Source organism: Passer montanus, unplaced genomic scaffold (assembly GCF_014805655.1).
Source record: "Passer montanus isolate IOZ18808 unplaced genomic scaffold, ASM1480565v1 scaffold13, whole genome shotgun sequence".
Lineage (NCBI taxonomy): Eukaryota > Metazoa > Chordata > Aves > Passeriformes > Passeridae > Passer > Passer montanus.
The window spans coordinates 5,461,856-5,476,374 of NW_024359832.1; the positions used below are offsets into that span (position 1 = coordinate 5,461,856).

The 14,519-nt window shown below is 38.6% G+C and overlaps 1 protein-coding gene across 7 annotated transcripts in view; it reads right to left on the reverse strand.

Moving 5' to 3' along the window:
• LIMCH1 (LIM and calponin homology domains 1) overlaps positions 1–14,519 on the reverse strand; it is a 175,205-nt gene that overhangs the window by 40,242 nt on the left and 120,444 nt on the right. For 2 of the 7 annotated variants that reach the window (XM_039698756.1, XM_039698755.1), the window contains 8 exons: positions 12,409–12,699; positions 10,905–11,159; positions 9,286–9,630; positions 8,280–8,606; positions 7,493–7,726; positions 6,326–6,571; positions 5,145–5,180; positions 429–555 (listed from right to left, as the gene is read on the reverse strand). In XM_039698756.1, coding sequence (XP_039554690.1) covers positions 429–555; positions 5,145–5,180; positions 6,326–6,571; positions 7,493–7,726; positions 8,280–8,606; positions 9,286–9,630; positions 10,905–11,159; positions 12,409–12,699 — 1,861 coding nt within the window. The remainder of the gene's footprint in view (positions 1–428; positions 556–5,144; positions 5,181–6,325; positions 6,572–7,492; positions 7,727–8,279; positions 8,607–9,285; positions 9,631–10,904; positions 11,160–12,408; positions 12,700–14,519) is intronic. The other 5 variants (XM_039698757.1, XM_039698758.1, XM_039698761.1 and 2 more) reach the window with 5 other exon arrangements.

Below are 14,519 nucleotides of genomic sequence, written 5' to 3' on the forward strand. Positions count from 1 at the left end.
AAAACATTAACATTTTCTGTATCTATGCTAATTTATTAAAGAAAAGGCCAACCTATTTATTTCCCTGTCCTACTTAGTCTTGTGTTTTGTCACTTTGGACATTGACTAATTAGAAAAGTTAGAGGAGTCAGCAGTTAGAAGTTGTTCTTCCTTTTTTTTTTACCTAATCACAGCTTCTTTACATTTTTTTTAAAAGCAAAATACCTGGTGAACAGGCAGAGGGACTGGAAGATCTTGTATTCTTTGATTTACAACAAATTATGAACTTCTGTGGTTTTAGCAACAATTCACTGAGAAAACAAAAAAGCTCTCATTATTTTAAGCACTTGACAGCAAGTGCAGATTTAGCAGGTTGTCCTGTTTTTGCCTAACTGGCTGGCCTCAGTGCCTGCCAGCACTGCAGACAATGTTGACTGTTGTATACTCACATCTTGCCACCTGGTCTCGTCCTCTTTCAGCTGGTTGTGTATATTCTGCAGCTTCTCATGGCGAGCTTTGCTGTGAGGCTGAGACACAGCATCTTCTTCACATCTCATGTCAAACATACTCATGCTCCTAAACAAGGGAAAAATAACAACAGGCCCAGTCTTATTTAGAGGCTTATACTCCTTCAGCTTGTAAGAGCTGAAGCCACATGAGGGTGCTACAGCAGAATCAGACACCTGCTCTGTTACAAAGCTCCCAAAAGCAGCAGTCCCCAAGTGGGGCTTGTTAGCATCCCTATGGCTCCCACACAGTACTTCAGGCATTACATTCCTCAACTTTCCATTTTGTTAGTCAACCACAACTTTATATCTCACTAAGAAACACTACTGACTTTATATTTCCATCAATAGCTCTTACTAAAATCATTCTATCATTCAGAACATTTTGCTTTCTGAAGATTTGTGCCCAATGGGTTTGCAAGATCACTTTGATTAACACCACAGACAGAATTTTACATTTCAGGGTAAAAGGAGGCTTGAGAAGTACATCAGGTGCAGCATAGCCAGCTAAATGCTATTGCTACAAATTCAGAGAAGTACACTCAGTTCAAACTGCATGGTACTTTCTTCTCTCCCCTTTCCTCCCCCTCTCTGCCTTGAAGAAATCCAATGCTACCAGCACCAACTTATTAATACAGCTAACCTAACAAGGAAAATATGACATCCAGGACAAAAAAAATCGGTTTTTTACTATTTATGTCTCTGACCTTTGGAGAGTTAAAGGAAAAAAAAGGTTACGATTTGACATTATACATCTCTTTATATTATATAAAGATTTTCACACAAAGATAACATGCTTACTACTCCACCTCTACTACCTATTATTAGTAAAACATGACCTCAGTTGTGCCATTCAAAGCAAAAAAAAACTTAAAAGAAAGCCATGCAGTTCCACATGAAGTGATTTCACAGCAGTCCTCAAATGATTACCTGCAGCTTTACATGAGCCAATGAGCCAACTAGCAGGAGAAGCACCCAATGCAGATAAAATTGTGGGCAACTGTGCCCACAGTATTCAAAGTGAATACTCACGGAAAGCTGTGCATATATTTATGAGCCAGCATTTGTATTCAGGCAAGCAAAGACGAGAATGCCACTCTCAAGAAAACACTTGAAAGGTCTGGACAGTGTACGGAAAAGGACATGCACAGATTCCATCCTGCTAAGTAGGTATTTACTCAGAAATGAAGGACAGAATAAACATCCTATTGCCTTTAAGCATGAACAGTGAAGTTAACATATCACTGTGCTTCACCCCTTAAACAGAGTGCTGATGGTTACACTAATTTGGGTCGTTTACACTAATTGTGGGTAGTTTAACAGTTGCATTGTCCAGGATTGGATTGGAACACTCCTAAATAACAAAACCTAAAGAGATGGCAAATGTTGTTTTTTAAAACTTAAACATCAGTCATATTTGGCAGACTGGTGAGGTAGGTTGGGAGATGCAGAACTTGCAATAAAGTCACTCTTATAGGGTTTATTCCAGTTTAAGAGCTTTTGAAACTCACACTAAGAATGCCTTTAGTGTTCAGTATTTGATACCTTGTGCCTACTGGGTCAAACTGGTTGTGTAGCTCTTCTCTTGTACTCTTTCCTCATGTCAAACAATTTTTCATTCACATGCAGTAAGAAAAAAGGTAAGATTTGAAATGGTGGTTACCAGTCCTAGTAGAGTGCATGAGTACACACTCTCTACCATTTGGGATGGAAGAATTTTGTTTTTCTAGCAGGAATACCTGGATTTCCTAATTTAAGTCTAATGCATGTTCCCTGATTTCATGAAGGTCTCACAGGGTGCACAAAGACAGCAACAGGTTTTATAACTATTAACAATGCAGTAAAAAAAGTTCTCTGGAAAAGGCTTTAGCCTTGGCCAGGAGTCAAACTATACACTACAACCCCAGAGGCACCTCCCACTCCAGCAGTCACCTCCTACTGCTGGGCCTTCATGTAATGGACAAGCAACTGGGTGGGTTCAAACTTCAACTCTGCAGCAACATGTTCTTCCACAACAGTATCTTCCCAAGACAGCAGTCTGAAGGAGTCCCACCTCAAAGCACTGTGCTCCACTCTGACCAACATGTAGTAATCACTAAGAGGAAAAACCTCCTTTCCTGAGTATGTGGACAAGGCCAACTGAAAGGTCTACACCAACTTCTCTCTCTGACAATTTCATCCTTAGAAAAGGATCTAAGAGGCCAAAACTCTGAGCTTCTATCCAAAGACACTTTTCATTATGAGTCCCACGTAATTGCATCCTATTTCTATCTTGTACAATCTACAAATGACTCCAGACAATCACTAACACTCTCACGAACAGGACTAGATTTACTCCTCCCTTCAACCACATGTTGGGCTGGCAGGCACACAGCACACAAGTGGACAGGGAACTGGACCAAATTTAAGTTCATTGACTTTCTGCCATTAGCACAGCTCCAGAGATAATATACAAACTCTGTCCTGAAGCAAGAGGCCTTTCTGCTGACCAGTGTACCAGACCTGCCATTCTAACAATGATCTGGGAAAAAGCACTGTGCAGACTAACAGTGTATTTCAGATGTTGGGATTTTCAAGCTACACTGCTTTACACTGCTTTATTATCACAAATTACAGTTGTTCCTGTCAGTGATATAATGCAAAAATTTCTTTTTTTTAACAAGTCTAAATAAAATTTGAATTAAAAAAAATCTGAAGTACTTTAATGTTTAGATTAATTAATTTAAAAGTGAGAGATAAGGTAAAAGAACTTCTTATGAGAATATGTTAACAATCCTTATGTAAGGCATTTATTATGTGGCTGCATTACCATTTTACAGTCATACTAAGACTTCAGAAACTCCAAAAAAACATAAAAAGGGACAGACTGGCTCAAAATCAGACTAGTAAAGAAATACTCAAAAATATCGGCTCACTATGAGCCTAAACTCGTGTTGGACTACCACGGTACCACCAGAATTTTCTCTCTTCAGGAGATGGGAATGGGCCTGGTCAGCATCAACACACTAAGTATTGCCTTTTCTGGACCCTCAGACAGACCAAGGCTGAAGACAATATCTAATTTTCCTCTAACTAGCAAAGTTGACAGTCTAATAAAAGAGTCCTCAGTTTTGCTGCTGGAACAAAGAGCATCTAGTCTAAGACTGAATTCAAGTTACAGTTTTCAATGGGGACTTCACAAACATTTAAAAAGTATTTTAAATGTCAGTTCAATTTATTTTTCCTACTTGAGAGCCAAGTTTTATTAGAGTCTTCATAAATACTTTGTCTTCAGAAGGGAAAACAGTCTAACTTTTACAAAAACTTAAAAGACAGTATAGGAAAATAGTTGCTCTGTAAACTGTAGCACATTTGAAAAGGATGACAATGAGTCTTGAATATTAATTGTTTTACCTTTTAAATCAAAATAATAATCAGTATGGAATAAGCAATATAATTTACTGATCTTTGCTACTCTCACGTTATACCACCAAGACCATTGCAACGCCTCTTTGAAGGCATCTCCATGTACCTTCTCTCATGATTGCATTTAATACAGACATACAGATAAAAAAAATCAATCATATAAGCAGGCTTTCTGAAATAGCTGGAATGTCCCCATTGTTAAGTATAACACTTCTATGTTACTTCTATACTACTCCTTATCTCACCCCTTCATTCGACTGGACAGATTCCTGCCACTTGAAAATGATCATGCTTACTCTGTAGTCAGAAAACAGAGGTTTTGCTCAGCATAAAGTTATTTAATAACTTGTAAAGAACACTTAGTCCATGATTCTAAGCTTTATCATTAGAAGAAAGAGTGAAAAATTGCATGAGTCTCTGTGTATACTCATTATAAAAGCCCCACAACTCTACAAAAGGTTTATGTTTTGGGATTTAATCTGGGACACAGACAAGGTCATATGCATTTCTGTGAATAGAAGGACATTAAGGATATTACTGTGTGTGTAGTTCCCAACTATTTCTCTTCTAAATAGCTAATACTTCCAAAGAGCTTTCCAAATGAATTGCATACTATTCCGTACTAAAGTTTGGATGCATACATAAATAATTAAAATTTTTGAGTGTAATAAATGTCAGTTCTACTCCTTCTATGAAAAGTGATGCATCGAAGGGAAGAGCTTAAAAATTGAAATTTAGTACATTATTAAATTAAACCTAACTTGGAAGGGATTGAATATAAAGTTTTAAAATAGAATAAAGGCTCAGCTAAAGATGTATCTTCCTGGTAATTATTCTGAAGATTACAATGATACTATTTTGCTTTGGGCTTTCTTTATTTCTTCCTGTTATTCCTCATACTTCATTTTTTTCTTCAACACCCAGATTCAATCCAACTCCTTTACCTGTAGCTGATTAGAGGCAATGGAAATTCAGAAGAAATCCAAGACAAAATAAAAGAGGAAACAATACTTTAAGCAACAGCTGGACATTAGTGTTACGCTTAGTTTTTAAGGGCTTTTATATAGAAATTATTTTTAACTGCAATGTAAGCCATATCACATTCCATTTTTCAGTGCTGTCTGAAAAATTTATATGCCAAAACACTGCAAAATAATAATGATGCATCAACTGCATTTTAAATTAGTAGAAAGATGGGAAAGCATGCAGTGTAAGTTGTTTAAAACAGACTCTTGTGAACACAAGACAACTTACTCTGCGTCATCAGACACAGCAGATCTGGGGCCGAATCTACAAGACCAAATATAAAATTAGATTGTGGATAAATACATTGAGTAGTAATTGCAAGTGGACCCATATAATTTGCACAACTGTCACTTCTACTAGTAAAGCTGACCAAAATAGAACCATACTGTTCAGGGATTATGTATTCATCCAACAAGACTTACCTGATCATCCTGAGGTCAAACTACATGAGAACACCACCCATCCCTCCTTAAACACATACTTATGCCCCACATTATAAAAATCTGCTGAAGTATACCTAAAATGTGTATAGAAAATAGTTATTGAAAATAGACTATGTCTTAGCATTTACATTGTGCCATACATGCAATGACTGGAGACAAAATGTAACAGTTACATTCCACAGCAGTGCTTAGTACCACTATTACTGAAACATGAAAAAGACAAATACTATAGTCAGAAAGTGAGTCACAGGATTTCCATTTTCTTTTTGTAGGTCTTGTTTTTGTGTTTGGGGATTTCTCTGGTGTTTTTGTTTGTCTATTTGGTTCTTAGTTTTTTTTGTTTATGGTTTTCCTTTTGTTCATTTGTTTTGTTGTTGTTTTTGTTTGGGTGAGGGTTTTTGGGTTTTTTATGGTTACTTGATTGGCTTGGAGTTTTTTATTGTTTTGTTTGCTTTTTGGTTGTTTTTTTTTGTTAGTTGGTTTTGGTTGTCTTTCCTCAGAGTGGGGGAATATAGCTGAAAAAAGTTACTGGTAATACACAAACCAGCAGCATTCAGTAAAACTGTAGTCTTCTTTAGAGCAATGCAAACCACATATATATATGGGATTTATCATAAAAGAGCATCATGTGCAAAAGTCAATACTACAACATTAACCATGGGAGAAATAGAATAAACATCTCTCAATGAGCAGAGTCCATTTCAGCATCTCCTCTTCATAAACTTTTCTCACAATTCAACATATATACTGTAATCAAACATTCTTTTCACTTAGCTTTCAATTAAAAATTTTTTAGAAATCAAAATAAAATGCATTACACTAGTATTATTTTTTTTTCTAAAGTGTGTGTTACTGACATACAGTGTTGCAGTCTGGATTGAAAACACACCAGGCAATGCACAATCTGAACTCTGAAGTGTGCACACAGGGGTTTACAAGCTGCGTGATTCACACCAGAAAGCTCACGTTTGCAGATGCTCATCCTTGGATGAAAGTGCTTCCATTTTGTTTTCCTCAGGAACCTCCTGAAGCTTAGATGTTTGAACAAGGTGGACTTCATTGTTGCCATCTTCAGCCACTTGGGCAGTACTAATAATCTCATCTTGTCCTGTTGGTGGGAGACTGTGCTCCTGCCCTTGCTGCTGTTCTTGCAGTGGTTCTATTGCAGGTTTTCCAGAGCTATTAGTGTAGACTTGTGGACATTTTTGAGGCCTGAGTGAGCCAAAGGCAGTAGTGTAAAGGGAGGTATTAAGCAACATTTCAAAAAGCACACATACATAACAAAAAGCATGACTGTAAGCTAGCAAACAACCAGCCCCTACAAACCCAAATAGCTGACACAGGACAAGCTAAGTGAGGCAGGAGCAAACCCCGTAATTTTAAGAGTCAAATGCTTGTACCATTCTTTTAAATTAGAAAATAAACTGTCCAGAACACCACTGAAAATTAAACACCAAGCCACTGTTGAATTCTATGGTAGATGACAGGTTTGTTTTCTCCTGGCTGAGATGAAAGCTAGTATTTCATCCATGTCTGTACAGGTGCCTATCCTTCTCCTCAAGTACTCTGAAGAGGCTGATGAGTAAGAACCGGTCCACTCTTGCTTGCATGTGGCTCAACCACCAAATGATAACTCTGTTCCAAAGCTTCAACACTCACACAGCCTCAAACATCTGAACAGAGGTGCTCAGAAAGACACTGAGCATTATCAGGAAGAATCTCAGGATCTCTACTTTTCCTGTTAGGAAGTCACTGGCACCAGTTAAGCCACAATCATCTAACCTACTAGGTCCAGCATCTCCATTTCTAGCTGGAAATATTTGTAATGATTACCTCATATTTAACCAGAAACCTCTACAAATGTAATGCAAATGTAATTGCTACACAGATCTGTTTCCACATGTTAGAATTTTGCATCTGGTAGAGCTCCGGTCTGAGTCTCCACATGAGTTTTCTAAAAGGGTCAGAAACCTTCAACTGCCTTCTACTGAGCAGAAAGAATTAGCAGAGAACTGAGGACAAGCATGAAAATAACCACTACTGGGCCACCAGCAAATCTTCCTGATAAAGAGATCTTAACAAACAGCCCATGGGTCTAGCTAAAAAGGACAGAGAAAAACACAACTTTCTTACCTCGTGGCTTTCTTCTCAAGTTCTGTGGCTGTGCCCTGCTTATTCTGCTGCTTTGAAAAGGGCATGGGAAGGAACTGCTTAACATTGGGCCCAGGCTGTTTAAGAAAAGCTCCAGTTCTTCTGGCTAACATGTCATCTCTTTGAGGGTCTGGAAATTTCATTTTGTTTTCTGTTTCACCACTCTGCAGCTGAGGGATTTCAAGCTGTTCTTGGCTCTCTTCTTGTGTGACAGTACTGCTCAGAGAGACAAGTGACACTGTTCCATGATCATGCTCACTTGTACAGCAAGTGGCTGCTCAGGCAATGTGAGGTACTGTTACTCAAAACAAAGCTGAGAATGATGGACAACTAGACAAACCAGGCATCTTTAGCCACAGCACAAGGAGTAAGAGGAAATTACGTTGAACCCCACACTTATGTAGGTGATTTGTTAGAAGTGGGAATTGCATACAAATCTATGCAATGACTTATTCACTTGGGAGCTGGCATAAAAATCCAGACAATGCACTATGGTTTGTGAAAGAAATCCCCCCAAAAGATAAAAGACTATTTTCATGCTGAACAGCAATTAACGACTGAAGTACTTAAATATTATGAAAGAAACAGGCTGTTTTATATTCATAGGATACATTCTTGTGAGTGATTTTGCAAAACAAAACACATGCCATGATGATTGAGTAAAACACATCTTTAAAGCCCAGGTGAAGAATGGGACAACACTGCTGACTGATCCAAGCTAACACCACACACAAACCAGGCTCAGAGGGATCTGCTTCTGTTCTCTGACCTTTCTCCTTCCTGCAGAGTCTTCAAATCCTTTTCACGAGCTACAGCCTCCTCTTGCTGCTGCGGCAGCAGATAAGGAGCTACTGACAAGGGAGGACAATTTACGGGAATGGAGCTTGTGGTTCGCCTTGGAAAAGTTCCCATTCTTCTAACCAACATATCATCTCTCTCTATATCTGGTAAATTCCTGTCACATTCTTCCTTGGCACTTTCTTGCCGTTTGCTCAAACTCCGTGGGGTTTGTTCCTCAGAGATGACATCAGAAGCTGGTACAGGTGATGGAATTCTCCTGCAAGAGTCATCTGTACCTGACTTGACTCCTCCCTCACTAGTGATGAGAATGAGAGGAGGGGTGAGACAGACAAAACGTTCTCAGGTCAAATGAAAGGTAAGAAAAGGAGTCATCTAACTCAGTTTGCAAATTTTTTATATACACACAAACCTAGCTGAATGAATTGCTTGCTAAAAGCATTCATTAAGTTCTTGCTGCAGCCACAGACTGATTATGCCAAAAGAAATATAAGATCTGTTAATGCGTAAACAACCCAGATAATTCTTCTCCAGATAAATGCCAGAAACAGAGAGCAGCAGTACACCATCTTCAAAAAGAAAGTAAATCCATTAGGTTTGAAAAAAAACATTTTTTTGAAGATAAGTAAGGCCAGCAAGCTGAATGACAAATTCCTAATATGCTGAAAGCAGGCAGAGCAAAGCTACTGGAATTGAAGCAGCAGAAAAATCATGAATGATAGCTCATCCTCTGAGATACCAGTGACTTCACTGCCCATCAGAAATTTTGAGCAAGCGTTCAGAAGACCTATGCACAGCGTTTTGTGCAAGCCTAAATGTGTTAAGATACTCTGAAGACATCAGATGTCTTCTGAACAAGGTCGTGCGCATAAACAGCTCTTGGGTTTATGTTGCAGTTCACTCCCATGCAGATCAGTATCTGGCAAGAACAGGTCTCATTTACAGCTCAGTAGCACTTCCTAAACCACACCAAATACCTGGACTCATTTTCAGGCTCAGATACTTCACTGCTGCATTCAGCAAACCCAAGACTGACAGCAGTGGTTGAAGGAGAGCTTTCAACACCAGAGAAACTTTCCACACCATCTTGCTTGCTTTCCTCTTCTGTTCCACTCTTGGATGAAGCTCTGCCAATAACGAGCTTGTCCCACTTCTGTTGATCAATCTCAGTTACTGGCCCAAAATGCACAAACTTCTGCTTGGGGCTACCAGCCTTTCTGTTTGCTCTGGTTTTGCGGACAGCAAAATCATCATGGGCTACCACTTTCACCGTGGTATCACTTGGAGGCAGAGTGTTGTTGGAACATCTGAAATCTTCTTCACTGGTCATAACGAGGAATAAAAGAATGCCCTCAACATGAAACCCTCAGAATAAAACAAATTAAATGCTCCTAAGGTTTTGAAGGGGTTTTATTTTAAAATTCGAGGACACAGGTATAAACAACTGTGGCGTACTGAGTCTCAAATGACATATGAAATGCAAAGATATCACAGACATGAGGGGAAAACATGGAAGCACTTGCTAAGGGCAAGGAATGTAGTATAAGGCCTGTTCCAAATTCAGTTCTTCACCTAACAAAGCCACAGTTTCCTTATCTGCTCACGTATACCCAGGCCACACACTATATGTGACTGTATGGCACTAGAATGCACTTTAGCACAAGGGAGTTACAGTGGCATGGGAGCACCAGCAAGAGCAATTCACTTACCCTAAACCAAGCAGACTGAATCCTAATAAATCACCTCAAAAGTAACAGAGAGATTGCTAATACCTTCAGGACGAAAGATTAATTGAGTTTTGATTTATTAGAGCTAAAATCACATACAATAACCACATTGTTAGAAGAATGCCAGAACAGACAGCCATCTTTAATTGCAAAAGGGCATGCACCTAAACAGGAAAGCCAGGAGTTGTTATCCTTTCCTATTGGAGTCACAAATCACCTGCCTATGTTATAGTCCATCTCCACAGGGAAACAGGTTAGAATAACTGCTTCATACTGGCTCCCTTTGTAGAGATTTTGTTAACAACAAGAGCATACAAACACCATACAGTGAGGCTCCTGAAAGCCATGCTGCAATGAGAAACAGTGGTGGTGTACAGCACTGGAGTACAATTGTTGTGCTGATGTATCAGCTCAGGTCTCAAAATAGCACAGAGACATTAATGCAAAGATGCTGATCCTCAGGTAATAATCCCAAGGTATAAAACACCCGAGTCCTGAAGACAGGGTGTAAGGAGCAAAGTAGTTGCTAGCATATTAGCGGTACCACTCGGAACTTTGTCCTGTTCAACTTCAAGCAGCTTCGAAGCAAATTCAGCCACATGACAAGAGGGACCTTTCTGATATTGTATTAAGAGTATCTACAAGAAAAGTGACTGTGAAACTACTATAGTGTTCTAAATGATGGACACACTTTCTTTTCATGACAGACAGCATGTACAGATTTTTGGACTCCTGAAAACAGAAACAGATAAGGACTTGTTGTCAACAAGGCATTCTTCAAGTTAAAAGTCACAAGCACACGCAGCATATTGTGGCAAACTAAACATGCTTCCCAGGGTGCCAATCCTGTCCACAAGCAGAAACCATACCTGGGCTCCCCTGACAGTTTCAATCTTTTCCAGGTCTCCAGATCTGCTTTTGTTATAGAGGCATTGACAAAAAGCACATCTTCTTGTAGCTGAGGAAGGATGCTTTGAGATTTCCGTTTTGCCAAATCATCTCTCTCATTATCAAGCTCCTTCACCTGCTGTTCCTCCTCTGACTCAGTCTTCTCATTTTGCAGAAGTGGGCTCTCTTTGCTTGTAACTGTTTGCCTTACTGATGTCATGTGCACCCGTCTTCTTCTAATTTAATGCACATTCCAGTTCAGCAATGAAAGATATTTTGAGGAAGCAATTATAAATCAGTGTCAAAAGAAGAGGCTCAGAGCTCAAGAAGATAAAACTGAATTTATAATATTACTTTCACATTAATTTTAGGAAGCAAACATGGAATGAATCATTTGAAGTTCAAACCTCTCAGCTATGCTACCCCATACCCCATTCATGCACTACTGAGACCATTTCTTCATGTGAACTTCTATTCCCAGCTCAAGTAAGAAAAATCTTTGTTATTACTGAATTAAGCATTTCTGCAATAAGCTTTCTCTTAAATAGTTACAAATATCTCATCTGAATATTATTCACACAGCGAATTCAGGTTTCGCTCTCTAACATACTACACAATTTCTTTGATCTTAAGAAACATGTCAATAGCATTGGACTATTAAAATTTTGCTCCTCAGACGTCCTGTCAAACTAGTCATTAGAAAATGTTAATAAAATCAAATGATCAGCAACTGAATGGCACATTTGACATTTGAAAATTGAAAAGAGCTCTTAAATATTAGAAGAAGTTTTCTGAATATATCAGTTATTACAGTTAAGGTTCCCTGTAATGTGTATATAATGGTTTTATCTAAAATCACATCTGTTTGCTCAAATAAAACAGTTTCCTGGAAAAGATCTCTACCTAGCAAATATTTGTGTTCAGCAATTTCTTAAAGGTCTGTATCACTGAGCTGAAGAAAAAAGATATTTTCTAGGTTGAAGCCTTGTAACCCCTGATCCACTTCCCAAACCAGTGCTGCATAACACACATTAGGACCAGGTGCAACATAATTCAGGGCAGTGTAGCAGGCATATATATTCAGTTCCTTCACTAAAGACTCATCTGGTCTGTGTTTCATGCAGGGTGTTAAAAGAGCATGAGATGAAAGAAATGGATTGAAAAACGGGCACTGAAAGTGATCAGAAAAAGAGCTGAGATGCAAAACATATTTTCTAAGTTTATTCTCCACTACTCACGCTCATGACCTGTCTCATGAGTTTAGATAACAAAAGTGTCCTGCCTTTATCTTATTTACACTCACAGCCAATTAACACTTCTTGTACTGCAACAAAAAATAGTTTGGTTCACTTTATGATAAAGCATTTGCATTTACTTTAACGTGTAAGTTATTTTTCATAGCCAAGACAGCTTTAGGCCTATACAGCAATATATCATGGTGAAATTAAGCATTATGATTGAAAGAATAAGACTATGAATGCACACCTTGCATGTTCCTTTTTTTCCATCTGCAATGGCTTTTTAACATCTTCTGGTTTACCTTTGTCTTTACTTGTATAGGGTCCAACTAAAAAGGAGTTAAATGGAACTGTGTGCTTGGGTTGATTCATTCTGGCTCTCCGGGTAGCAAAGTCATCCTTTTCTAAATCAGGAATTCTGCTGGCTGCTTCATCTTCTGAACCAGAATCCTTTCCTTGGTAATGTGTCATGAAGGGGTTGTCCTTGCGAAGGATGATGTCTGGGGTGCTTCCACTGTCTTCACATATTGGCTTTTTACTGACACAGAGCAAAATTAAATAAAGCTCTTGATGCACCAGGGGAGGAGAGGGCAGTGCAACACTCATCTCCAGCTCAAAAAACAAGCACAGGCAATCAATTATGCTCCGAGCTGCTGTTAGAGTGCACAAAGCCTAGCTAGAAATAAAATTTATCATATAAAGTAGCAAAACCACAAAGACTTTATATAGAAAAGTCAGCACGTTGGACCTTTTTAGCTATAGCTGGAAGAACCAGTAAGAACAAATTTTAGCATATGAGATGCAGTGAATGTAGTACCATAACTGGCAGTATTAAACTTCTTGAGCATTTCAAACAAAGGAAGAAATGTGATGCAAATATATGATCCCCGGCAAATGTTGTTGAGTCTTGAAATAGCAAATATTTGGCATTTTTCTTAAAAGGTCTAAAAAAAAAAACCCCCACAAAAAAAAACCCCAACCCCAAAAACCCATCTAAGTAATCACAGAGTCTGTCTATCCTAGTATTCTTAACTGCTTTCTTCTCACATGCACCATGATTGATTCTTTTCTAATTAACCTTTCCTTTCCCACAGAATAAGCCCTCTATGCCAATCCCTCTATGCCTCTGTGCCAGCTGACATCCAGTAGCTGCAATGATAGCACACCAGTGATATTGGCATGCCAGAAAATATTGCCACCTGCCTTCATCAGAAACACAACTGCTATCAACACAGCCTTGCTGTTACTGAAGATTATGACAGTAAAGACACTTGACAGCTGGTACCCATAAAGATTAAGCTTATTTTAACTTGTAAGGGTCAATACTCTTAGGCAAACTGAAAAGACAGATGGCAGGAGCTAGGCAACTCTCACATTTAAAAATCAAATGGTTCATATTGATATGGGCAGCAAGGACTGTTACATGCAGTACTTTTGTAGGCATTTGCTCTGTCATGCAGCACACCTTGCTATGCAAAGCAAAATAGAGGAGACCACAAAGGATTAAACAGACTGGCATTAAGAAAGTGAATCTAAATAGCTCAGGGGTTGCTCTGAGTTTCTCTACTATTTTAAATTTAAAGATTGCTTTTTAAAAGCATTTAAAACATTTTAAATCTCTGCAAGCCCACTACATACACCACTTATTTTACATTCTCAACTGCCCTTACAAAGTTACTGCTCCACAAAGTTGCTGGAGAAAATTATGGGGAAGCCATAAACCATGCCTGGCAGGCCAGCCTGGCTCAGGCTCAAAGGACATATGAAACTGTCTGCCTTTGCCTTCTCATACTGCAAAATACAGGATCCCCTGTTAGTGATGTGGAGAGTACAGTCTCAAGTTAGCTAAAGGCAAATTTTTCCTTAGATCTCTCTGAAGGATCAAAATTTCATGTAAGGCAACAGAACAATACTGGCCAATAGCATTCCAAATGGGAACTGCTGTCCCTTTTCCTCATGAATATTTGTGTTCACAACAGCTTCAGAAACAGCTGGCTCACCAAGTGATTATTTAGTAAAAACTGATGGATTTTTCAGTCTCATGTCCACCAACAGCAGTGAAGCTTGAAAGCATCAAATGTACCATTTCTGAGAGGAATGGTTTTGGCAACAAAGAAATACTGAGTTATAGTACTCAAAAGTGCAACTATGAGTCATTGCAATAAGAAACTCATGGCTTTTAGTATGTAACTAGACTTTAGTAATCACTTTCTAGGTTGAGAAAATTTTCCATTCATTTACTATTTTTTTCATGGAATCAAAGATTATTTGTGACATTTTGGGGTCTCCTGACACAGTTTATCATGATCTCAGAAGTGTTTTTTCTAGGTCAGTTTACCATAGTATAGATAGCAAATA